At 36.3% G+C, this 25,454-nt stretch overlaps 1 protein-coding gene across 1 annotated transcript in view; it reads left to right on the top strand.

Moving 5' to 3' along the window:
- Positions 1-25,454, top strand: part of pcdh15b (protocadherin-related 15b) — a 718,592-nt gene that overhangs the window by 153,432 nt on the left and 539,706 nt on the right. Inside the window, exons 3-4 of the mRNA XM_051923141.1 lie at positions 21,165-21,179; positions 21,438-21,503. Of these exons, the coding sequence (XP_051779101.1) occupies positions 21,165-21,179; positions 21,438-21,503 (81 nt within the window). The remainder of the gene's footprint in view (positions 1-21,164; positions 21,180-21,437; positions 21,504-25,454) is intronic.

A 25,454-nucleotide genomic window follows, 5' to 3' on the forward strand; every position in this document is an offset into this window, starting at 1 on the left:
TGCCACAGGGAAGTCATCAATGTTAGTTAAAGAGCATGTGTACCTAAGATTTATATTTTTTAACCTTTTCATAAGCAAGGACATATAGTCTAATTGATTTCTGTCTTCCTTGCATCTAAGGCTGTCATTAAGGACTTTTAATCTGAATAAGGCTGCTTATGAAAATGGATGGATGAATACATAGATAAATAGAAAGAGGAATGAATACATAAAACAGGGAAATGCAGAAAAATGTCATAATGGACACTTGAAGATACTTTAAATGTTACAATGAACATGAGCATAAATCAATGAAAGATTTGTGGGACTAGATTGGACAGGTAATTACAAGATAGACACGATACTCACCTTTATCCTATAGTGAATGCACCCAAATATATCAGTAAAGCTGCAAATCGTAATGATCTGATCTTTTGCAAAATAGAAAAAGAAGTGATTTTCTGTTTTGTCACATTATCAAAATTTATATTTTGTACATATATCTATTTTTTGTGTCCTTTGATATTTTACGGCAATCTTAAATATGTTTTCATTTACCCAACAAAAGTAATCTATAACTACCATTGTACAGATCAAAATGTGACAACACAATTCAACTTTACTAAGTGTCAGTGTGGCTAGTGGCTAGTTACCTCCGCTTCAGCTGTAATGCCATACCTTCAAGTATTGAAGGCCTTGGCATGTTTAGGTTTTACAGCAAAGGTGTTCTTTGTGTAACATGAGCATAGCACTAAGTCACTAAGAGTTTAATTATTTCTTTGGTCAGAAAAAGATTAGTTCCAATATGTCTAACATTATCATTTTGTATAATTCAAAACTCTTAAAGGGATAAAGTTTGGTAAATGTGTTGACAAAAGGATAGATTTAATATAGTTTATAAAACTGTGTTTAGTCATAATCAGCTAATATTATAATCTGTCAACCCATTTATTTTCATAATCTACTCGTTTCATCACACTATTACAGAGAAAGTACAGCCTCTCCCAACAGAGTAGCTTCAGGCACAAAGAATAAGATGCAGAACATACATTTGTTCTTACTCATGAAAGGCCAAATTTGATGCTCATGTATTCATGGAAACAGTCTACCCCGATAAAAACCCACACAGACAATGTGCACAGTTAGCACAGACAGTGACTGTGCTGGAATTCAGACTCATGGCCTTCAAGCTGTAAGGCAACAGTATTAACTACTGTACTACCACTGTCATCTTCATATAATGGCCGACTTAATAGAATATATTGCATCGATTCACTGTGAATAATTCTAAAAACACCATAGTTTTGTGTGTGTATGTGAGTCTTTGTAGAACAAAGGGACACAGTGTTTAGCCCTGCTGTCTCACACCTCAGTGCATGAGAAAATTATTTTTAGACTCTGTCTTTATGAATAAATATGTTGATATGCTCATTTGGGTTTTTCTCTGGGTGCTTATTTTTTTCAGACATCTTGTGGATTGTTGATCGGTTGCTCCAAATTAGTCAAGTATATGTTATAAATGCATTCACTATTTAATTTTTGCACATTATTCTCTATTGTTTTTTCAATATCTAGCGCATGTGTTGGGCGTTTGTTGAGTTCTAGAATCTGAATCTGACAGTAGTTTTCTTAGTTAAAGCTTAATTTTATTTTTATTTATTTTGGGCTTTTTGACATCCCGTCATTAGGGAAGCCTCTTGTATTGTTTGGGGTTGTGTCCCCTGAGGTTGTGGGCTCCAATTAATGGTCTGACTGATTGTAAGGTTATCGTTGGAAGCACTTTGCTATCCATGTTCGTAGATTCAAAACAAACCTCTTTGTGCCTTGAAATCCTGTTACTTTTGTTTCTCTGGTTTTTTAATTAACTCAAATTTCTGACTTTGTCTAATGACTATTTTTTTGGTTGCCATGCATAATAATATTGGAGTGACTGGGACTGAGTTGCACTGAGCTATATGGGTTCCTGTTTTGTGTCCCTGGACTCTACTAAGGATGTGGCTTTCGTGGACAGAGTATGAGGACTTAGCTGTGGCTCACCCAGTATCTACTTTTTGGGATCTGAGGGTTGCATATTTGCTTTTTCAAGATGATGTCCCTTTGGCTTAAATTAACTGGGCTGTTTTCCACACACTGGGGCAGTTTGCCCAGTGGGAATTAAAATGCAGACCCTCCAAATAAGAGGCTGTAATCCTCTTTTGGAAACATTGGATTACTTTCTGCAGGTGTGGTGGAATAGTTGCCTCACATGGAGGAGTAGGTAGCTCAGGATCTTGCTTGCAAGCAAGGGGTAGCTGTCATTATGAGAGTCTTTTAAGAAGTAGTGTAATGTCTGTAGTTTTGCATTTTGTTGTCTTGAATTGTGGGAAAACAAAGCTACTAGCCACTGTAGTCACTATTCTCGCCCATTGTCTTGAAATCAGAAAGAGTGAGGTTGTTGGAACAAAATAAGACACAGGCACTTGATAATCCAGGAGGACCCTGCAGTGCAGTTACTGTACCTCAGGAATGACAGGAGAGAGTTAAGAATGTCCCCAGACATCCCAATGGAATCTATACCGATATGAGTTCTTTCCTTGTTTCTTTTTGAATGTTGTGAGCATACTAACTAGGGCTGCAACTAATGATTATTTTGGTAGTCAACTAATCATTCAATTTATTTTTCGTTTAGTCACGATTATTTCATGCCTGACTATTTTGATGCCTGTGACCTGTGGTATGTTTTTATATTAGTGTGACCATCACAATAAAAAAGAAATACATTAAAAAATACAAACTAAAGTGCACGTAGTCTTTAAACAAAAAAAGTGCATTTAACTTAACCAAAAAATACATCGTTAAAACTGAAACGTTTTTCATATTTTAGTAATAAATGACATAATGTAGACATAAACTATATAATGTGTAAAGCCTGAAGTGCAAAGATCAAATAAACACTTTCACAAAAGGTTCAAGGATGATACAACAGCTTCCATGGTGCAGCGGTAGGAATTGCTGACTTATAATCAAGAGTCCCCCGGTTCGATCCTGACTGCCTCGTATATTTACCGTTTTGAGTAGTGAGCTGCTCTTATTGTTAATATTATACAATAAACACATACATTTGATTTGCATCTGTAACAGCCACTGTATTAAATGTATAGTACTTGTAAAAGTTACCGTTTTTTTTTTTTTTTTTCACTTTTATTCTCTCAGTCACGATCATGATACATACTACCATATACCCCCCAAACCCCCCCCCCCCCCCTCCCCAGTGATCTGATGCTGTTACTTTTTATCTGAAACTGGGAATAACTGTAGATGTGAGTGTTTTGAGACAATTGAACTGGAAATTCTCTGATCTGGATGGATAAAATCTGACACACAAACGCTGGCGAATCTGCCTTATTCGTATCTCATTGTCACTTGATTTTTTTTATTCAATTTTATTGAGTGTTCCTGCTTATGCTGAATTAGTATGCTCCTTAAGGCCCGTGATGTCAAAGCCGCACTGATAAAAAAACAGAGACATTGGTATATATGATATTTGGAATTATTCATTTTATGGCCTTATAGTACATTTCAGAAAACACTGTGGCACGGATGCAGCATTATTCATATTCATTTGCGTACCTTCTTGTGGTTGTAATCAGTGAGCATGTTTTTTCTTCTCCCCCGATCTTGCCCAGTCTGCTCAGGACTCCAGGACATGTTTTGAGAGATGTATCATATGACATTTAATATTGCTTATTTATCTTTAAATAAGGTAAATACTGTAGATAGATGGATAGATGCTTTATTAATCCCAAGGGGAAATTCACATACTCCAGCAGCAGCATACTGATACAAAAAACAATATTAAATTAAAGAGTAATAAAAATGCAGGTAAAAATAGACAATAACTTTGAATAATGTTAACGTTTACCCCCCCCCCCGGGTGGAACTGAAGAGTCGCATAGTTTGGGGGAGGAACGATCTCCTCAGTCTCAGTGGAGCAGGACAGTGACTGCAGTCTGTCGCTGAAGGTGCTACTCTGTCTGTAGATGACGCTGTTTAGTGGAGGCAGTGGATTGTCCATAATTGATAGGAGCCTGCTGAGCGCCCATCGCTCTGCCACGAATGTCAAACTGTCCAGCTCCATGCCTACAATAGAGCTGCTTTCCTCACCAGTTTGTCCAGGCGTGAGGCATCCTTCTTCTTAATGCTGCCTCCCCAGCACACCACCACGTAGAAGAGGGCGCTCGCCACAACCGTCTGATAGAACATCTGCAGTATCTTATTGCAGATGTTGTGGGACGCCAGTCTTCTAAGGAAGTATAGCCGGCTCTGTCCTCTCTTGCACAGAGAATCAGTATTGGCAGTCCAATCTAATTTATCATCCAGTTGCACTCCCAGGTATTTATAGGTCTGCACCCTCTGCACACAGTCACCTCTGATGATTACAGGGTCCAGGAGGGGCCTGGGCCTTCTAAAATCCACCACCAGCTCCTTGGTTTTGCTGGTGTTCAGGTGTAGGTGGTTTGAGTCGCACCATTTAACAAAGTCCTTGATGAGGTTCCTATACTCCTCCTCCTGCCCACTCCTGATGCTGCCCATGATAGCAGTGTCGTCAGCGAACTTTTGCACGTGGCAGGACTCAGAGTTGTATTGGAAGTCCAATGTATATAGGCTGAACAGGACCGGAGAAAGTACAGTCCCCTGAGGCGCTCCTGTGTTGCTGACCACAATGTCAGACCTGCAGTTCCCGAGACGCACATACTGAGGTCTGTCTGTAAGATAGTCCACGATACATGCCACTGGGTGTGAATCTACGCCCATCTCTGTCAGCTTGTCCTAATGTGAATTTCCCCTTGGGATTAATAAAGTTTATCTATCTATCTATCTATCTATCTATCTATCTATCTATCTATCTATCTATCTATCTATCTATCTATCTATCTATCTATCTATCTATCTATCTATCTATCTATCTATCTATCTATCTATCTATCTATCTATCTATCTATCTATCTATCTATCTATCTATCGAAGCAGAGGTTGGATGGTGTTGAAGGCGCGAGAGAAGTCTAGAAACATAATTGTTACAGCACCACTGCCTCTGTCCAAGTGGGAGAGTGATCGGTGTAGCATATAGATGTTGGCATCCTCCGCTCCCACTTTCTCCTGGTATGCGAACTGCAGAGGGTCGAGGGTGTGGCGTACCTGTGGCTTCCGGTGGTGAAGCAGCAGCCGCTCCATGGTCTTCATCACATGTGATGTCAGAGCGACAGGCCGGAAGTCGTTCAGCTCACTAGGACGTGATACCTTTGGGACTGGGGTGATACAAGATGTTTTCCAAAGCCTCAGGACTCTCCCCTGTTCCAGGCTCAGGTTGAAGATGCTCTGTAGACGACTCACCAGCTCCAGTGCACAGACCTTCAGCAGTCATGGCGATACTCCATCTGGACCCGCTTCTTTGCTGGCACGAAGTCTCCTTAGCTCTCTACTCACCTGGGCTGCTGTAATTGTGGGTGGGGATGTCTCTCCTATGTTGGTATCAGCAGAAGGATGGGTGGAGGGTGTAGTACTTCGAGGTGAGAGTGGGTTAGGGTGGTCCAACCTGTTAAAGAAGTTGTTCATTTGTTTTGCTCTCTTCACGTCTCTCTCGATGGTGGCACCCCGCTTCGAGCTGCAGCCAGTGATGATCTTCATCCCATCCCACACTTTCTTTATGCTGTTATTCTGCAACTTCTGCTCCAGCTTTCTCCTGTACTGCTCCTTCGCTGCCCTGTGCTGGACATTGAGTTCCTTCTGCACACGCTTGAGCTCATGCTGATCACCGCCTTTAACAGCCCTTTTCTTCTGGTTCAAAAGGCTTTTGATGTCACTTGTAATCCATGGCTTGTTGTTAGCATAGCAGCGTACTGTTCTTACTGGAACTACAATGTCCATACAGAAGTTGGTGTAGTCAGTAGTGCAGTCAACAACCTCCTCAATGTTCTCACTATGTGATCCCTGCAGGATATCCCAGTCCATAGTTCCAAAGCAGTCTCTCAGAGCCTGCTCTGCCTCAGGGGACCACTTCCTGAATGAGCGTGTGGTTGTAGGTAGCTCCCTCACTCTTGGTTTGTAGTGAGGCTGAAGCAGAACCAGGTTATGATCTGCTTTCCCAAGCACAGGCAGAGGGGTAGCGCTGTATGCGTCTTTAACATTTGCATACAATAAGTCAATAGTTTTATTTCCCCGGGTGTTACAATCCACATTACTGGGAGAAGGCAGGTAATGTTTTGTCCAGCGTCACATGGTTAAAATCTCCAGCGATTAGCACAAGCGCCTCAGGATGCTGCGTTTGTAACTTAGCAACAGTAGAATGGATGATGTCACTCGCTATCTCCACGTCCGCCCGAGGAGGGATGTAAACAATAACAACAATGACGTGTCCAAACTCTCTGGGCAAGTAAATAATAAATGTAAATAAATAAATAAGTAATAAGTAAATAAATAATGCTGTAAAAGCCTCACATTTCTTTTGGTGTTTTCGGGAGAGGCCAATGTCATTCAGGAATGAGATTCTTTCATTTTGAAATAGTTTAAAAATAGGATTACATTTTGGACAAGGTATCAGTCAGCCTCAGGATGCACAAACAAAAACATCTGGTACATCTTTCCTGTCCTTGTTGGTATTTTATGCATGTAAATTTTAGACAACAAACATACAAAGGGGTTGTAAAAAATCAATTAAAAAAACACAATGCATAATTTCACTCACTCTTCTCAATACTGGTATATTGTATTACTCACTTTACAATAGGGAAGTAAGCTGAAATGTGTTGAAAATATTGTAGGTAAAAAAAATGACTACAAAGGCCTGCTATCATATCACATTGCAGCACTGCATAGTATGTTCGATTTTTGTGGATCAGTGATCAGTTGGTCATTACCCAAATATGCCGAACAATATGCTTTGATAGCATTTTACAATGCCATGAGTCTACCTCAATATCTAAAAATAAAGGTTTATGTTTATTATAAGAAGTTCCATATCATCAAAATTAATTCAGATATTTATTTGTGAAGAGTATTTCATAATCATTTGTTAATTCACTCACTCTATTTCTGTAACATAATCTTTTGACTTGAATTATGCCAACTTATTTGCTTCGTTTAAGGATACTGAAAAGTGTCAGTAAAACTAAATTTTATATCAAATGTAACTTATCGTTGCTGATGATGTGCAGACTCTATGTCCCATACTCTTTTTCTGCTGAAACAGGGAATGTGAGTTTTCACCTAAGGTAGGAAGACGGTGAGAGTACATCACTAAGAAGCAATTGTCACAAAATATTTTCCTTGTTCCTTATAGTTTTTTCATGTTTTTATTGATGTCTTTATTTTTTGTCATTATATATTTATAGCCATTTTGTTTCTTATTATAATAAGGATATCCAAATTTTGTATTGATTTCTGCATGACTGTGGCCATATTGTCTACAATTTGATATGTATATTATTGATTATTTCACCCAGGAATCGCATGACATTACATCACACTACTTCATGTATACTTAGAGGTGGTTCTCAGTCAGTAAAGTGCCCTTATTTTTTTTGAAGAAACACCAATAAAAGCAGAACTTTCTGTAGTACAGTAGTTAATTACCCAAGCAAGTTTAGGAGCTTTTTTTGTTTGTTTGGTTTTTTCCTTTTTTTTACCTTTTAACCTTGCATTTTCTTTTGACCTTTTACATTTGTTTGCCTTATGCTGTATTTTAGAAAGAAGATCATTTTTTCTTTCTCAGATATTTTGCTTAACTATGCTGCCCCCTTTCTTTTACTGGACAGGTTACATATGAATCATGCACAACTAATAACAGGAGCTTTTTTCACCAAAATAGTAAAAAGGCAGTATTCTATAAAGAAAAGACAGTGTACTCGGTGGAACCCATGATAGAGACACTGAGACTGTGTTGCAGCCAGAAACCTACATTCATGTTTCAGAGAATGTCTAATCATAGACAACTTTATCAGTAATCCAAAAGTATCTGTGTAAGGATGCTTTAAGGTTGCAGTCTCTGTGTCATGATGATGTGTTCCAGATATGGTAAAAGGGTGTGAGTCCTCTAAAATAAAACACAAAACTCAGGCTAGGCCTTCCCTTCCTTACTCAGAATAGATCTCACTCCAGGCTATTTGACACCAAACTTTATAGGCCCGCTTTGCCTACACAGACCTCAAAAGGGGTTTGCCTTCAAAATGATTTAAATATCCCAAAAAGTGTCCCTCTCAAGAGAAAAGGAGACTGTAAAACAAAGAAAGGAAAAAACTAAAACCTTTAGCTTGAGAAACAGTCTACAAAGATAGTTTTTTTATATAAAAATATTTATTAAAAATAGAAAACTACAGCAAAAATACTTTCAAGAGTAAAAAGGAGTCGCCTAAAAGGTGGCCCAAGATCCAAGACACAAAACACAATCCAAGAGAAGAAATCAAATAACCAGAGCAAAATGACAGAAAATAGTACTTACAAAGAGCTCCAACAAACTTCAACAAATTGTTTCTGAGATTTCTTTTCAAACTTAATATACAGCCGGTTATGGGGGGGACTGGGCCCAGGCTTTGGGGGGTTCTTAGCAGTGGTGACGTCAGGGTAACTGCCTACTGATGTATCACCCATAAAGCGCAAAGGATAAGAGAACAATACATTATACATATAGATACTAAAAAAACATAAACATAACAATATTAACAAATATTAAATAAATATGTGACAAATACATAATAATAAATGAAAAAGACCGAACAAGAATGTACACCTAAGTCAGGGAAAAAACCCCAGCTAAAACATGTACTTGAAAACAGATGATAGTATACCATTGGCCATTGTGTTAAGTTGTCACAGAAAGATATGTTAACAACAAATGTAAGTCTCCCTTTGACTTTTTTGTTGCTGTTATTGTCAGTTTGTATATTTGAATGTGCTGTGAGCTTTTTTGGAGTAATTTTTTAATTATTTCTTTGCTTTCCATGTCTTTTATAATGGGATGAAAATCTCCAATTGTTTTTTGAGAACCAAGACGGGTCATTTGCTTTACATTTTGCCTTTATGGTTTATTGAAGCATTTTCCTCTTGTGCTAGTGCACTTTAAATATTATTTTGTGTCTTGTACACATTTTTCAGAGCATTTTTATATTAGCAGTGCATGTATTTATACCCTAAATAAATGGAATGTCATAGGTTTATATTAGCAGCTTCTCATAGTCCTTTGTTTGGCTCTGAAAAACAAAATCTGTAAAATTACACAGTGTAAATTTAAAAAAAGAGTGGATAAAATGTGTTGTTCTCTTTTGGTGAGTCTGTTTCTTTTCATTTTGATGGTAGGAAAGATGTTTTGAATTAAAACAGTTTTAATATTTTTTTCATTCTTTGCTCTACAGCAGTGGTCCCCAACCTTTTTGACAGCAAGGACCACTTTATTAGATGCAAATTTTTCCACGGACCAGTCGGAGGGGGGGGACAGTTTTATACACAAGTTACATAACATTTCTATTATTATTAAGTTATTAAGCAGTTCGCATACGTTTGCAACCTGAGATTTTTCTTCTTTTTTTGCATATAACAAAGACATATGCTTTGCATTTGCCATTCCAACAGATTGCACATCACAAACATTAACACTGTTATCGTTTTTTTCGTGTCTGCCGTTTCTATAGGAGGGTGACAATGAGTTAAATTCCAATGGATGTTTTTCAGATGTTGACAAGCAATAAGCAAAAGGTATCACTGAAAACCACAGAAAACAAAAACAGCAAAAAAAAATAAAAAACAGTACCAGGAAAGTTCGAAGAAAGAATTTTTTTTACAATGTTTCTGTTTGGGGATCGTTGTGCAAACGTGCACATCTGAGCTGCGACCACAGATCTAACTGCTCTGTGGATGATTCATTCAACAACAACAACAACAACATTTATTTATATAGCACATTTTCATACAAAAAGTAGCTCAAAGTGCTTTACATAATGAAGAGAAGAAAAATAAAAGACAAAATAAGAAATTAAAATAAGACAACATTAGTTAACATAGAAAGGAGTAAGGTCCGATGGCCAGGGTGGACAGAAAAAACAAAAAAAAAACTCCAGAAGGCTGGAGAAAAAAATAAAATCTGTAGGGGTTCCAGGCCACGAGACCGCCCAGTCCCCTTTGGGCATTCTACCTAACATAAATGAAATAGTCCTCTTTGTAGTTCGGGTTTTTCACGGAGTCACTTGATGCTGATGGTCATACAGACTTCTGGCTTTTAATCCATCCATCATTGTTGGAACATCATGGTGCTTTGGGTAGATGGTGGTGGCGCACGCCACCACCAACAGGACACTGGAAAAGGAAACAGAAGAGAGAGTAGGGGTTAGTACAGATTTTGAATGAATAGTTATTATAATGAATTAGATATACAGAGTATCAGGATTAAATTACAGTGAAGTTATGAGAAGGCCATGTTAAAATAATGTGTTTTCAGTAGTTTTTTAAAGTGCTCCACTGTATTAGCCTGGCGAATTCCTACTGGCAGGCTATTCCAGATTTTAGGTGCATAACAGCAGAAGGCCGCCTCACCACTTCTTTTAAGTTTTGCTCTTGGAATTCTAAGGAGACACTCAGTTGAGGATCTGAGGTTACGATTTCGAATATAAGGTGTCAGACATTCCGATATATAAGCCGGGGTGAGATTATTTAAAGCTTTATAAACCATAAGCAGAATTTTAAAGTCAATTCTGAATGACACAGGTAACCAGTGTAGTGACATCAAAACTGGAGAAATGTGTTCGGATTTTCTTTTCCTGGTAAGGATTCTAGCAGCTGCATTCTGCACTAGTTGCAAACGATTGATGTCTTTTTTGGGTAGTCCTGAGAGGAGTGCGTTACAGTAATCTAGCCGACTGAAAACAAACGCATGAACTAATTTCTCTGCATCTTTCGATGATATAAGAGGTCTAACTTTTGCTATGTTTCTTAGGTGAAAAAATGCTGTCCTAGTGATCTGATTAATATGCGATTTAAAATTCAGATTACAATCAACGGTTACCCCTAAGCTTTTTACCTCCGATTTGACTTTTAATCTTAATGCATCCAGTTTATTTCTAATAGCCTCATTGTATCCATTATTGCCAATCACTAAGATTTCGGTTTTTTCTTTATTTAATTTGAGAAAGTTACTATTCATCCATTCTGAGATACAAGTTAGACATTGTGTTAGCGAATCAAAAGATTTGGGGTCATTAGGTGCTATTGATAAATACAGCTGTGTGTCATCAGCATAGCTGTGGTAGCTCACGTTGTGCCCTGAGATAATCTGACCTAATGGAAGCATGTAGATTGAGAAGATTCAGGCATTTCAAGGTCACTTCGTTGTAATGAAAGCATCTGCTGAATGTACTTCGTAGTAACGCGATTTCTTTAGACTCGTGTCATATGGGGAAACTGTCGGGACCGTAACAATACTTTGTTGTAATACTCTCTCACCTCGGCCTCTCTCCTCTCTCTGCACCGCTGCAAAGCCCCGCCCACCAAGCGTTCTGAAAAGTCTGAGTGAGTCTCCGTTGCCGGCAGTTCTCTCGCAGCCCGGCTGTCACACGGCTGCGGCCCGGTAGTGGGTCGCGGACCGGTGGTTGGGGACCCCTGCTCTACGGTATATTAAAATTGCATTAGTATTTTGAAATGAATATTTGCATGTCTAGACACTGCAAATTTTTTTGATTTTAAAAAAATGCACAATTTTGTGAATTTTTTTAGTGCATTGCAGAAGAACTATTCAGTATCAGTCACATCAGATTCTATACAGTATGTTAAAGATTCCATTTAATGGAGTACTAGTATTAAAACACTTCTCCATCCACCCATTCTTAACTAGTTCCGCTCCATCCAATTCAATGTCACAGGTGATTCAAGATTAAAAAATGTAGAGAAAGAGGCCTTCCTTTTTATTGAGCTTTTACATACTTTGTAATCTTGTGCACTCATTACAGTAAAAAGACACAAGGCCACACATGACTTAACTCATTTATATTAATTACCTTTTCAACTTGACATGTGCTTCCTCCCATGTAATACCTATGAATAAAGCTATCACTATCTCACACAACATTCTAACACGCTGTCTCTAGCCCAAAAACACTGCACTCAACAAACACACATATGTTCTAGTCTTGTCTAAATGGGGAAAAAAGGTAAAAAAATTTACTTTAGAGGGAAACTGGAAACAGAGTTGCAACCAATCCCTTGAAGGACTATTGTAAAGAAAGCCACTACAAAAACTGGTCATAATAAGCATTCTTAAATAAAGTACTGTAAAGTGCGTGGATGAACTGGGATCCGGTCCAGGATCGATAATTCTTCCTTACCAGATGGGAAGCCTTTATAGTGGATGGTTCAAGTGGATTAATAGGATGTCCAGGCCTGGATGCTTGTTTTATTTTTTGTTCGTAGGGCTGTCCTAGAGGAGGGTCAGAGGGACATTATCTCCTGGGGCCATGTGTTGTTCCAGTATGCTGAGTGGTAGCACCCCTTGGGTGGAAGTCCTGTTTATACACCTGCAGGACAGCATGGAACTGTGGTCTGATGGGTGGCTTTTTGGAGTACGTCAGTGCCATCAGGGGTGGCTTTTTGGGGTACTTGAGTGCCTCCAGGTGGCACAGTGAGGAGAAGGCTACCCTATTTTTGGGCAGTTTAGCCTGACGTTTAAGTACTTCTTGGTGACAGTGTTGTTGCACCGGATGCACTCCCTGACTGAATAGGAACAAAGCTTGGCTAGACAGGAGTGGGGGAGAAAAGAAAGAAAATATACTTGTGTTAGTGTGGATTCAGAGAAGAAGGATGTGATAAGGATTTTGTTAAATAAAATTAAGTAATCTGAACCTCCTGTGTTGTGTCTGGGCTTTAGGACTCTGAAACACCCCCCAGTGATCACACTGCATAAAATGTAAACTCTGTACTTTAGACAATGGGAAAGCCTCACTTCTACTCCAGTAGTCCCCTTTTCCTCACCAGTGAATCCTATTATTGACCAAAATTTTAACAATGATTAAATTATATAATTGTGTGTATTTTAAAATTTTGCATTTGTTTATCAAATTATTTGTTGTACTTTAATAGTAACTCTTATAGATGCACAAATTGTTAACTCATGTGTTTTTGAATGTGAAGTAATTGGGTTGACCCAAAGTCAGAAATAAAGAACTCAATTATGCCAGTTTCAAAGCTTTCCTAAGTATGTTGTGATACTATATGTTTTAATGGAATCTGCACTTAATACAGAAGCTTTACTTTGTAAATTGTAACACCACAATTTCATCTTAAAGACTTAAAAATGATTTTACATGAATGGGTACCAATTTTTAACTTAAAAAGTACAGTATGTGATTGTCTAGTAATTTACTAGACGCACATGGCTAAGAAAAATGTTAAACTGTATAAGAGGAGAAATTAGGGGAAACATTTACTGTTAAGTTTTATTTTTCGGTGTAAATTCTCTTAATAAACTTGTATGATACATGACAAACTTGATAGTTTTTTTTCTTTTTTAGTTGTGCTTTTTATGTATTTAGATATGTCAAAAATGTAATTAATTAACATTGATTTTAAATTAATATGATGATTGCCTTGATGAAGTGAGCCTTGTTGGTCATAGAGATATTTGTGTTATCCGTCTGTTAGCCTGCTAACTACTTCTCCACAAGAGAGCGCTCATTTTTAAAGACTATTTGCCTATAATACAAGACTAATAGCTGCAAAGTTACAGTATACTTTAAATTGAGACATTATTTCTAAATGTGTTTAAAACCACAAAAGCTAAATTATAGAGTCATAAAAGTAATGATAATCTATATATGTATGCCTTAGTTCTTACCCCCAAAAAAATGAATAGTCATAGGAACTGTTAATTCATCTGTCTGTAAAAGTGTACTTGTTTCCACCTGGTCCAGTGGTTTTCAAAGAGATTCAGAGCTGCAAACTCTGCTCACACAAGTGTTGTTGGTTTTCATCGTTGAAGAGAGTATTTCAGGAATCCATATAAAATATCTTATCAAATAAACAACCCTGTCATGTCTGTTTTAAAAAAAATGATTTTAGGAAAAGTTATATTCATGTGCCAGTAGGCATATAAGTAGGAGTAAAGGGAGGTATATTCTTACTGCCTGCTAACAGATTACAGTTTTGTAATTTCTGTTTCCTTTGGTAAATTACTTATCTAGACCATGCAGTGCAGCCTTTTGTGGCATATTCTGTACTCTAAAGAAAAGCAATTAACCTTTTTTCGACCTTTTACATTCAGTATCTTTTGACTCATAGTGGTGTGTCGGTCATGTAAGAATAGCTTCCAGAAAAGCTTCAGACCATGTATATTGAATAGTAAGACTATACTTGTCTTTTCAGAAAGCAACTGTTGGGTTACATAATACACCTAACAGCAGACAGCTATATGAAACACAACAGTCAGTGCTCTTGGGTATCGCCAGTCCAGTCCTTAACCATTGGAGAAGAATGAAGAACTATGTAAGGAGATATAGCAAGAAGTAATTACTTATTCTTGGATATACAACTCCATGTTATAAATAATCAAAACAACTTAAATCACAACTTTAACCTTAAATTATTTATGTAACTCTGATAATTATGAAGCAGCATAAGACATATGCAGGTGAGATAAATACTTTGTTCAAAGGAATCCACTTACAGTCTGTTTAGTTTTTTTTTATTAGTGTAACTAACACATTTGATATATTTACATAGTTTTATTGCAATTTCATATATAAACTTTATGCTTTATAATAGAAAAAAATGTTTTGTATATGGAATTATTAAATCGTTAAATCATAGATCTGTATTTGAACCAATACTCTTTCTAATTTAAATTAATGAGACTGTTTCTGATGTGGTTAGGAAATGTGATGAAATTGATAGATGACACTAAAATTTGTGAGGCCTGCACAATCCTTAAAACAAGACATTTACTTGGAAAATACATTTTAGTGTAGATAACCGCATAGTGCTTAGGCAAAAGAAACTTTAATAATCAATGTGGGCAATTCTGTCCCAAATGAAGCAACCTATCAAAGGGATTTAGGGGTTTGCATTGATGGAACATACTTGTCATCTAGACAATGTGCAATAGTAATTTAAAAAGTAAAATAAAATGTTATGTTTTATTGTAAAACAACTGTTGACTATAAATAAAAAGGTCTGTTTAATGCACTATTGAGATCATGTGTGGAATACTTTGAGCAGGGAAGATAAACCAAATACATCCTAGAAGAAAAAAACATGTCTTACTCTGACAGGCTAAAGGAATTAAAACTTCATACTCTTGAGCAGAGAAGATTACATGGGGACTTAATCCTTGTCATTTAAATTCTGAAATACAATCGTAATATTGCTTGAAGTAATGATTTGAATATTAGTGGACACCTGTAATCACAGTTAAAATACATGGCAAAAGAAGTACAGTATATGTTTGCTTAAGAAGTACAAGACAATAAATATGTACAAAATGTCATGCCCACTGGGAAAGACCACATAAGTTATTGTAATTGAGTGTCTGAGATTTTAGTATTTCTCATCAAGGGAAGTCAGAAGTAACTAGAGTTAAGATAAGATTTTGGTAAAGGAAGTGCACTAAATTTGTGGTGGGAAGCAAAACCAACAATTACAGTAATCCCTCGCTACTTCGCGGTTCACTTTTCACGGATTCGCGACTTCGCGGGTTTTTAAATACAAGTGATTGCCCACCTATCGCGGAAGTTATGTTCCAGACACATCAGCAACAGGAGAAAATCCGCGATATAGAAAGACCATATAAATAAACATTTTTATAGTTTAAGCCTTAAAATACCCATCCCACATGCTTTAAACACATGTAAACTTATAAAACACACTTTGTTAACACATATGATATGTGGATGTCGGGCTAAGGATATGAGTAACATCTCACTATTATAAAACATTTTAACTTCACGCAAGACAAGACAGTGAGACAGGAAAATTGGTGATGTACAGGCTTTTAAATTATTGACAGGCAGAGCGACAAGCAGCACAAAGCCAGCACAAAGTCCACTTCTCCTTAGCGTTCATTCAGCTCCCCACCCCCTTGACAATGCAAAGTGGCAGGAGCGTACTCCGCCTCCGGGGAGGGGGGTTTGAGCGAAGGTGCGTTCAGCCCTCACACCCCCCCACGCCTCCTCATCCTTCCGAAGCGCAGAGCGACAAGCAGGCATTTTGGCAGAAGCAGCACAAAGTCCATTTCTGCTCAGCGTGAGTTCAGCTGCCCCCCTTCACAAAGCGAGTGCAGACACATTGACGTCTGATCGCTGTGTGCAGTGTGCAGTGTTGGTCTGCGGTGTTTAAGAATGCAGAAAGTGTTTAAGAGCATAGGAAGTGTTTATAAGAGTGTGGGAAAGGTTAACAAGAGAGTGAGAAAGGTTTATAAGAGTGTGGGAAGGGTTTATAAAGCCTTAAAATATGTATAAATAATAAAATAAATATAGGTCGCTACTTCGCGGATTTTCACCTATCGCGGGGGGCTCTGGAACGTAACCCCCGCGATAGGTGAGGGATTACTGTATAATCAAAATTTCTTAATAAAAAATGCAACAAAACAAATTTTTCTCCAAAATTACAAAGTGTTTAATGCACATGTATATATTTTATAAGTTGATCTTGGTGTTGACAGTGTCACCTGGATCATGTACCTAGCCACCTAATAGCATCAAAGCAACTAGACCCACAAAACAATGTCCATTATATAAACACAAAATGTTTAAGACAATGAAAAAATCTTACAAAATGGCAACAAAATAACATCACTGAAATAATGGTTAAAATAATGAATCTTATATATAAAGCAGACCGTAACAATCTTGCAGTCTTGTATGTATGTCATTATTCAGTTGATGCTTGGAAACGCTTCTGGTGTGCTCCGTAAAAGCAACTAACAGTTTTATCATGAAAAACCCGTAGTATTATTTGTTTGTCGTTTAATGTTTGTTTCTGCTAACTATATTTTCATCTTGCATTATTCTTATTGTAACAATGTTGTAGTGGTAATAGAATTAAATCCACCTAATAATAATATTAATTTAATTGACGTATTTTTCGTTGTCAAAAATTCTGCATGTAAAAACAGCGTGTACAAGTTAAATCTACAATCTACAAAACATGTTACCTAGCGACAGCAAGCAATACAAGTCTACTGACACTAACATGGACCCTGCTCAATCTGCATTTTGTCCAATAGAATTTCTTAATTCATTGAATCCAGCAGGATTTCCACTTCACAATCTGGAACTGAAAATTGGTGCTCCAATCATGTTGCTTCGAAATCTGGATTCTCCAAAACTATGAAATGGTGCAATACTTTGTATTAAAAATTTGTATCACAAAATTAAAGAAGCAACAATTCTAACTGGCTGTGCAAAAGGAGAAGATGTTTTCATTCCGAGAATTCCACTGATTCCAAAACAGATTTGCCATTTGATTTTCAGAGGCTACAATTTCTGATTTGTTTGGCTTTTGCCATATTGATAAATAAATCTCAAGGGCAATCATTGAAAATTGCTGGAATCAATTTGTAAACAGCCTGTTTCTCACATGGACAACTTTATGTGGCATGTTCAAGGGTGAGAAGTCCTAAGAACCTAAAGATGGAAAAATTAAAAACATTGTATATAACAAGCCACTTCATTGAACAATGTAAGCACATTAGTAAGTTTTCATTGTTTGTTAATTTATTTTTATTTTCAAAGTTGTGTTTTTTTTTAATTATATTTTTCTCAAACAATTAAAAAAACCATTTTCCTCCCGGGCAACATCAGGTATTTCAGCTAGTAAATTATTAAACAAAGCAGAATGTTATTTCCACAATCATGACAGAGCACCCCTTGTAAGCTGTGGGCACTAAAAGTGCCCATCAGGTTTAAATGGGTGTCTAATATAACATTGGCTTAGTAACCTGGGAGTATGAATATTTCTGATAGAAACATAAGAATGATCCGCCGTGCAGTGACCTTGCCAGTGCATCTAATATTGGACACAAGAGCCCTGGCAATGTGAATCAGCCTTATGGAACCTATACTTAGTTTCACCATCAATTTTAACTGGATGTGGCAGAGTAGGTGATTAAAAATAAGGACTTGAATCAATGGTTTTAACCATAAAGAGCTCACTCCATAATCCATGTTTTAATTAACTAGAAGTGTTAGCTGTAGATAAAAGGCAGGATCTGCGTAATTTTTTTAACGGCTTCAACTGTTGTTCTCTTACAGAAGTCACACCTGTTGTTATGGAAACCTTTGATGAAGATGCCAGTCACTCTTGTACATTCCTTAGTCAAGAAATCAGCACACTGGGTATAAGACATGGATACAAATAATTTGATATTAAAGGGGGTTCATGGCCAATTGAACTTTCAGTCATATTTTATATAGTACATTCCTATTGCCCTGGAGTTAAGCATATTATTACTATTACTAAAATATGTGTCATGTCCTTTATTAAAAGTCTCTCATTATGCCTGTTGACCTCAGGATTGTGCAGTGAGTTAGATTTTTGTTTCATTCCCAAAAGCAAGTAATGAACCAAGGGCCATGATTGAAGAAATTTGGCTATGGATTACATTTTGCACATTTGTTTGTGTATTCCTGCACATTCTGTTTAAGAGGAGGCCACCAGACATATCTGGCAATATATTGTATTGCTTCCTGGATTCCTTAATTTTCAGTTTTTAAAAGTAAATCTCTTAAATCCATAGGATCATGAAAGTCTTCCAAACCAAAAATAATATCTGAAGAAATTCTTGGTTTTGGTTCACTTTTGTTTTAATATCGGTTGTTTTAATATAAACCAGACTGACACAAAAGTGCTTGAACTTTTACATTATTTTCAGCAGATCAATAATCTATGATTGTACTAATTAATAAAACGCTAAGGTATGTGGTTGTTCTGTTCCTTAGAGCAATCTGATTGGTGAGTTTATGTTTGGTGATGCGATCAAATGACGAGATAGATAGATACTTTAGTCCTCCTCATGTGTCTCATACTCACACCTCTTCTTGGGATTAATAAAGGTGTAGAAGCCACCAGAGTTGCCTTAAAAGATGTGAAGTATGAGAAGAGGACAGGAGGTGAGCAAAGCACATTGAAATGACGGAATCTGAGAAGCAGGCCTTGTGGGAATGCTTTTGAGAGGGGGAGTGACAGTTAAGAGAGGTTCAAAAACACAAAGATACAGAAGAAAGGCACTGAAGGAACCCATAGTGCAGGAGATATCAAATATTTTAAAATGTATTCTATCACCTGTCTTCCACGACTAACAATTGTTTGTTTATACATTGAAGTGTTTAAATATATTACATTTTTGATAATAAGTGAAGACTAAAATGAATAACTCTGTACTCTCCAACCACTCTCTACTCTTCGAAGTCCAATTTAATAGTTAACAATTCTTGATTGCCAATAGTATACTTCTTAACAATAATTGAGTGTTTATTAGAAAAAAAATGCAGAAAGGTAATTTTTTGTGTCAGAATATTGCTGAGATAAAATTATATGCCCACCAATGTCAGCATCTTCCTCTAATTTGACACTTTTGCTGCAGTATCAGACAAATGCAAACAGAGTTTAAGATTATTGAAAGCTTTAGCCGTCATTAATCCTGACAGATTTTTTTGTATGAGGGATGTTCAAAAAGTTTCCACTCTTTTTGTAACTCTATTTATTAAGAATTTCAAAAACAAATGACATCACTTTTCTACATAGTCACCTTCGTTTGCGATGTAATTTTCCTAACGTTGTACCAACTTTTTAATGCCCTATTACTACTCCTCCTGCCTTCACCGTTTCCAACAAAAATATAAAAGTGCAGAAACTTTTTGAACATCCCTCATATGTGCTTTTTGGTGAGATTTTTGATTAACATAATAGTACTAACATGTTTTATGAAATATCAATAATATTTTGCTAAGATAACAAATACATACTTGTATGACTGAATTTGGAGCTGGCCAGTTCTTAATTGCTTGGACTTTATCAGACAAGAAATTTAATACCTTAAAAATAGAAGAGAAAACTGGTGAAAGTCACCTTTCTCATTTTGATAAACAAGAGACTGTTTTCTTAACTTGTAAAGCACCTCTTACATGCACAATGTGTGTTACCAAAATTGGTGAGGAAATTACAATATCATCAATGTACAGTATGCCAAACCATATACTCACAAAATATCTCAGAAAATATCTGGGTAACTGATTAAGCATTGATGAGTCCGTAAAGCAACAGATACTAATAATGATTTGAGGGCCTGTTAAAAGCAGCCTTCCATTCTTCACTTACCTTGATTATGGATGAGACTTCTTACATCAAGTAAATATATTGAGTGATAAATTACATTTAAGAGAAATTAATGAATGCAGTTAATCATTATTTACAAGAATTTAATTTTGTTCCCAGACGTCTATGCATTGCTTTTTTTGTCCAAGAAGATTGAATGGAACTGTTAAAGGCCAAATGTGTCCATTAGCTAGGTTTTCCTTAATATTATTCATTTTATTTTATTTTTTTGTTAAATAGTAAAATCTTCTTTTTGGAAATGGGGCTTCTGGTAATAATACTGTGGTATAATCATAGTGCTATTGAGAAGGAATATGTCTATTTTAGAATTCTAATAATATATATTTTTTGTCATTGAAACTTAAGGAATGAAATTAGTGACCAATGCATGCAGCGTTTTAAAGCAGTCTTTAAATTTTATTCTAGTTTTCTCTGGATACACTGACTTTCTCCCACATCTGAAAGATCTGGAAGAACTGGTATCTCACATCAGGCCAATATATGGCAATATTTGCTTTGAATATGAATTAGGATAATCTGATGTCCCTGTCAAGACTTGTTTGAGATTATTATTTCCAGGATAGACTTTAATTGCCTCTGGCCATGTAATTGAAAAATCTTATGCAGAAAATGAAATGTGTGATGTACTAAAATTTTGTTATTTTTCCCTGAAATGTATATAATAATATTTTTATGTTTTTTTTATTGTATTTTTACTATGCATATTTTTTTGCTTTTTAGAATGCTATTGAGTTATTTTTACATCTCAGCTTTTGAACACTTGGAAACAAACTTTTTCATGCTTTTCTTTTCTTTCATCACTACTTTCTGCTTTCTGCTGATGACACTAACTTTGACTCCAGATTGGCAGTATGAGGGTAAGATGGTAAATCTTTCTTTTATAACAATTCTTTACTACCTACATTATTGCACTACTGTCCCATTCTTTCATTTTATTTTCATTGTGCTTTTTGTCAAAACAAAATTCCAGAAAATCATTTTTCTTTTATCTTTGTCTATATTATTTGTAAATCTCTGTAGTTTGTGTACAAGTGTTGTCATTCTTCCTACAGTTGTTGGTTATATTTCTAAATTGATATTATAAATACCTTAAAACATCTTCTGTTCATTCACAGAATGCAAACTGGCACGGTCAGGCCCCCCTGCTACAATTGTTGCTATTGATGAAGAAAGTCCAAATGGTATGTATATATGTATATGCTATATTTTATGATTTGACTGGCATATAGCCCACCATTTGATGGAATAGGAGTATATAAAGTTTGGATAAAAATGTATGTTCACTGTACTGACCTTTAATATACGGTACTCTTAGTTCCTGATCTTGAGCTAAGGCAAGCAATCTGTTTATATAACAAAGTGTAGAATAACAGATAGCCCACTTTCATCTTTTCTGAAGCATTCCACTAACATACAGTAAATGCCATTCTCATGTTAAAGGATTTACTGGTTGAACTTACCTGTTGTTAAGACTCCGCTACAGCCTTTAAGCCTTTTGATTTTTTTTTTATTTCATTGCCTGTGTGCTTGTTCTGTGTTAGCTATTGTAATTTGTTCTCTTTTGTATTGGGGTTTCCTTTACAATTTAATCATTTTTTTGTAATTCATTAAATATCTGCTAATAGATTTTCTTTATTTTTCAATTATTCTTTCATGTGTTTGCTACTTAGTGTGTTAAAGGTTGATCCAAGGGGTTGTGACTCCTGATCATGCTAGTGTGCAGCTCCCAGGCCTTCTTTTTAGGGTCTGAATGCAATCCTTGTGCATTGACTTATTTCTCACTGTTGCTGGTGCTCCCTCTCTGAGCAAGTCATTGAGTTGAGTTCTCTTAGTAAGGAGGTTTGGGTGGGCTCCTCCGTCCTTTTAATCAAGTCTTTATGGGCTGTTTCAAAGGCTTTGAATTGTATATTTCATGGTATTAAAGCATAAATGTTTGATTATTTTGTTGTTTTGTTTTTCATTGTGGGATTTTTTTTTTTTATTTTTAAAAAAAGTATTCTCTTAAAGAAATACCACACCCAAAAATTGTTATTTACTTTATGGATTTTGTAGTGGTTGCTGAAACAATATCAATTTCATGATTTCATTCAGAATGGACAGAAAGGAGTTTATGAAGTAGCATACGTCAATAGTGGTCATGGCTGTGCAATGGCAAATGACATGATAAATGTCTGTGAATAAAGAAAAAAAATCTTGCGTTACTCATGTCACATAATCCACAAATGTGGTCATTCCTTGTCAAATCAACCAATGGCCCACACAGTTTAGACTAAAAAAAGTCTGGAAAAATTACCAGGTGTACCCATGTTAGTCAGGAGAGCCCTTGTAAAATTTTCTTGATGTAAGATCAATACTTTCCAAGATAGTGACAGTTTACTTAGGGCTGTTGGGGTAGGGTGTCAGTTTTATTCCGGCCTTTTTTTTCACCAAATTTCACAAGTCCATAGCTCAAGAACCAAACCACAAAGTAGGCAGAGACTTTGCATGCTGGTGCGTTAATTGGTATAGTATGTGACAAAATTAAAAACATTTGGTCCAGGTGTCCCTACATAGTCACAGCATCCCCTTGAAATTGACCCGAATTTAATTAGAGTTTTTGGCTTAGCTATATTTAGGCCTCAGAAACACATATTTGTAACCAACAGAGACTTTTGATTGTTTTCCTTATTCAGGTAACTATATAGGCTTTCTGAAAAAACAATAAATAGCAAAGTAAGTGCATCAGGGTTTGAACAGCAGACCTCTCAAACCCAAAAATCATTTTGGATTTCATTTTCAGAGCACCATAACGACATGTGGGAATGTGGCGATAATTTTAAAAATATTTTTAATTTATTCTACATTTTCTCTTCTTTCTCAAAACACAAACCTTACTTTTTCTTATGCAAATCTTTCATGTTTATTTTCCATCATAAACATATGCTCAATGTGCCATGTGTCAATAATGGTAATTATTGAGTTTTCAATCAATAAGTTCTCAAAAATGTCAAACTTTTCTTTATATCAAATGACAATGTCATATCTCATGTTGCTGAACTGAGAGTTGGATTCTCCATGGCCAAAAGAGTACCGGGTACTCAAGAATACCACTGTTACATCCCTACAGATGAAGACAAACTCATAGTCAGCCAGGCGTCTGGTGAAGACAGTCAATTGACTGTCTGAATATTCACCACTGAAGCAGCAGCTGAGATCCTGCCCTCTCACCATCCCACTCCTGATGTATCAGATGCATTCCTCACGTTAGACCAGTGTCCTTCTGGAGGCTATGTTGAGGTGCATGTTTCATGAAAAATGTTGTATTGGTGTGATTCATGACAACAGTGAAGCGGAATCAGACATCCTGATATGTTTCATGGATCCAAACTATCCTGCACGTTTTTTCCATTGGCCACCTAGATACCATATTTGTGCCATTACAGTATGTCAATGCACTGCTTAGTGCACCTACAACGGTCAGTGCGAGGCAATACCATCTTGATCTCAAAGACAAAGATGCGCTACACTCTGTACTTCAACAGAAATGAAATGGGTCACAATTCTGCCACCGTAATACCAAGAAGTTAACATTTCATTACAACTAGTGTTATATTTAATAATAAATCAAGCAGCTGTTGTTCATGTGTTGTGCTTAATTCTTAAAATTAGAAACAAAATGATTTTTTGACATTTGAGAGGTCTGCTGGTCAAACCCTGATGTAATTTCTTGTTTGTTTATAACATTTTGAAAAGCACTGTGTAGGTATCTAAACACGAAAAAAAATCAGCAGGCTGCATCAGTTTTGAAGGCCTGCACTTATGAAATGGTGTCATCTGGACTAAACATTTTGATTTCATTGCTATACCTATAAAGGTGCCAGAATGCAAAATTTGAGCCTGGTTGGTGGATTAGTTTTTGAGTTTTGGACTTTGATGAAAAAATGAGGCAAAATAAAATTGACACACCCCTCCTCTCACAGAATTGACTGTATCTTGGAAAGTATTGATCTTACAACAAAATAACTTTACAGGGTGTCACCTGGATAACATGGGTACATCTGGTAATTTTTTCAGAATTTTCTGAGACCAAAGTGTGCGGGATTTCTAGAAAATCTTTTGATTTGACATGGAATGACCCATGTCTATTATCTAGTTACCTTCTCAAAATGTGCAAACTGAATTCTTCTTTTCCTAAAGCATTGTTAAATATTTACCATATATTCAGAATAATCAGCACATACATAAGCAGTAAACCTGAAACCACAAGGGATTAACTTTCTAACTTCAAGACCTGCCTATCCCTGCCATTTGTTTGTCAAGAGTCCTATTTTCAGTTCAAAAAGTGACTCCCATGAGTCTTTGGGCTTCCCGTTTATGTTCCCACTGATAATTCTGGATGTAACTATTTAACAATATTTTAACAAAGCATTTGCTTTGAACATTTTGAGCAAGCAATTGGATAACAGACATGTGGAATAGGCAACACGAGTATTGTGAGATTTTTTTCCCCCTTTTTTCATGGACATTTTTCACATCATCTGCTGTTGTACAGCAATGGTCCCCACTGAGTTCTGTTATGGTATAAATTTCTTTCTCTCCATTCTGCATAAAACCATGAAATTGATAAAAATAAAAAATTGACCACTACTGCCAAGTACATGAAATAAGTAAGTAACATATAAAAAATATCATTTTTGAGAGGAGTGTTCCTTTAAGTGTCTTACTTTTTTCTGTTTTAGCTTTGTTTGGGTAGTTTACTGTTAATTTATCTAGACAGTTTTGTGCTTGTATTTAATCTAAAATATTTACTTAAGGAAAAATTAATCACTGTGTTTAAGACTGTGGTGATCTTTGGACTACTACAGATCATAACATTTGTCATTTATAAAATCTTCAGCTTGCAGGTTATACAAAATGTAGTAAATGTAGTAAATCATTCTGTCCAAAGTTGGCCCAAAGTATTTACGTTTATTTTGCCAAAATTATGTCAAAATTATTCTGACAAACTGTAGACCCTGATGTGACCCCATTGGAATGCTAAATGTGATGGAAACACAAAACTGTATTGGTTAAATAAAATGACCCTTCGTGGAGACTATATTTCACTTCTGTGTGCAGTTAAAATTATATGAAGTTTTAAGCTTCTCTGGAAT

Source organism: Erpetoichthys calabaricus, chromosome 2, assembly GCF_900747795.2.
Source record: "Erpetoichthys calabaricus chromosome 2, fErpCal1.3, whole genome shotgun sequence".
NCBI classification, from domain to species: Eukaryota; Metazoa; Chordata; class Cladistia; order Polypteriformes; family Polypteridae; genus Erpetoichthys; species Erpetoichthys calabaricus.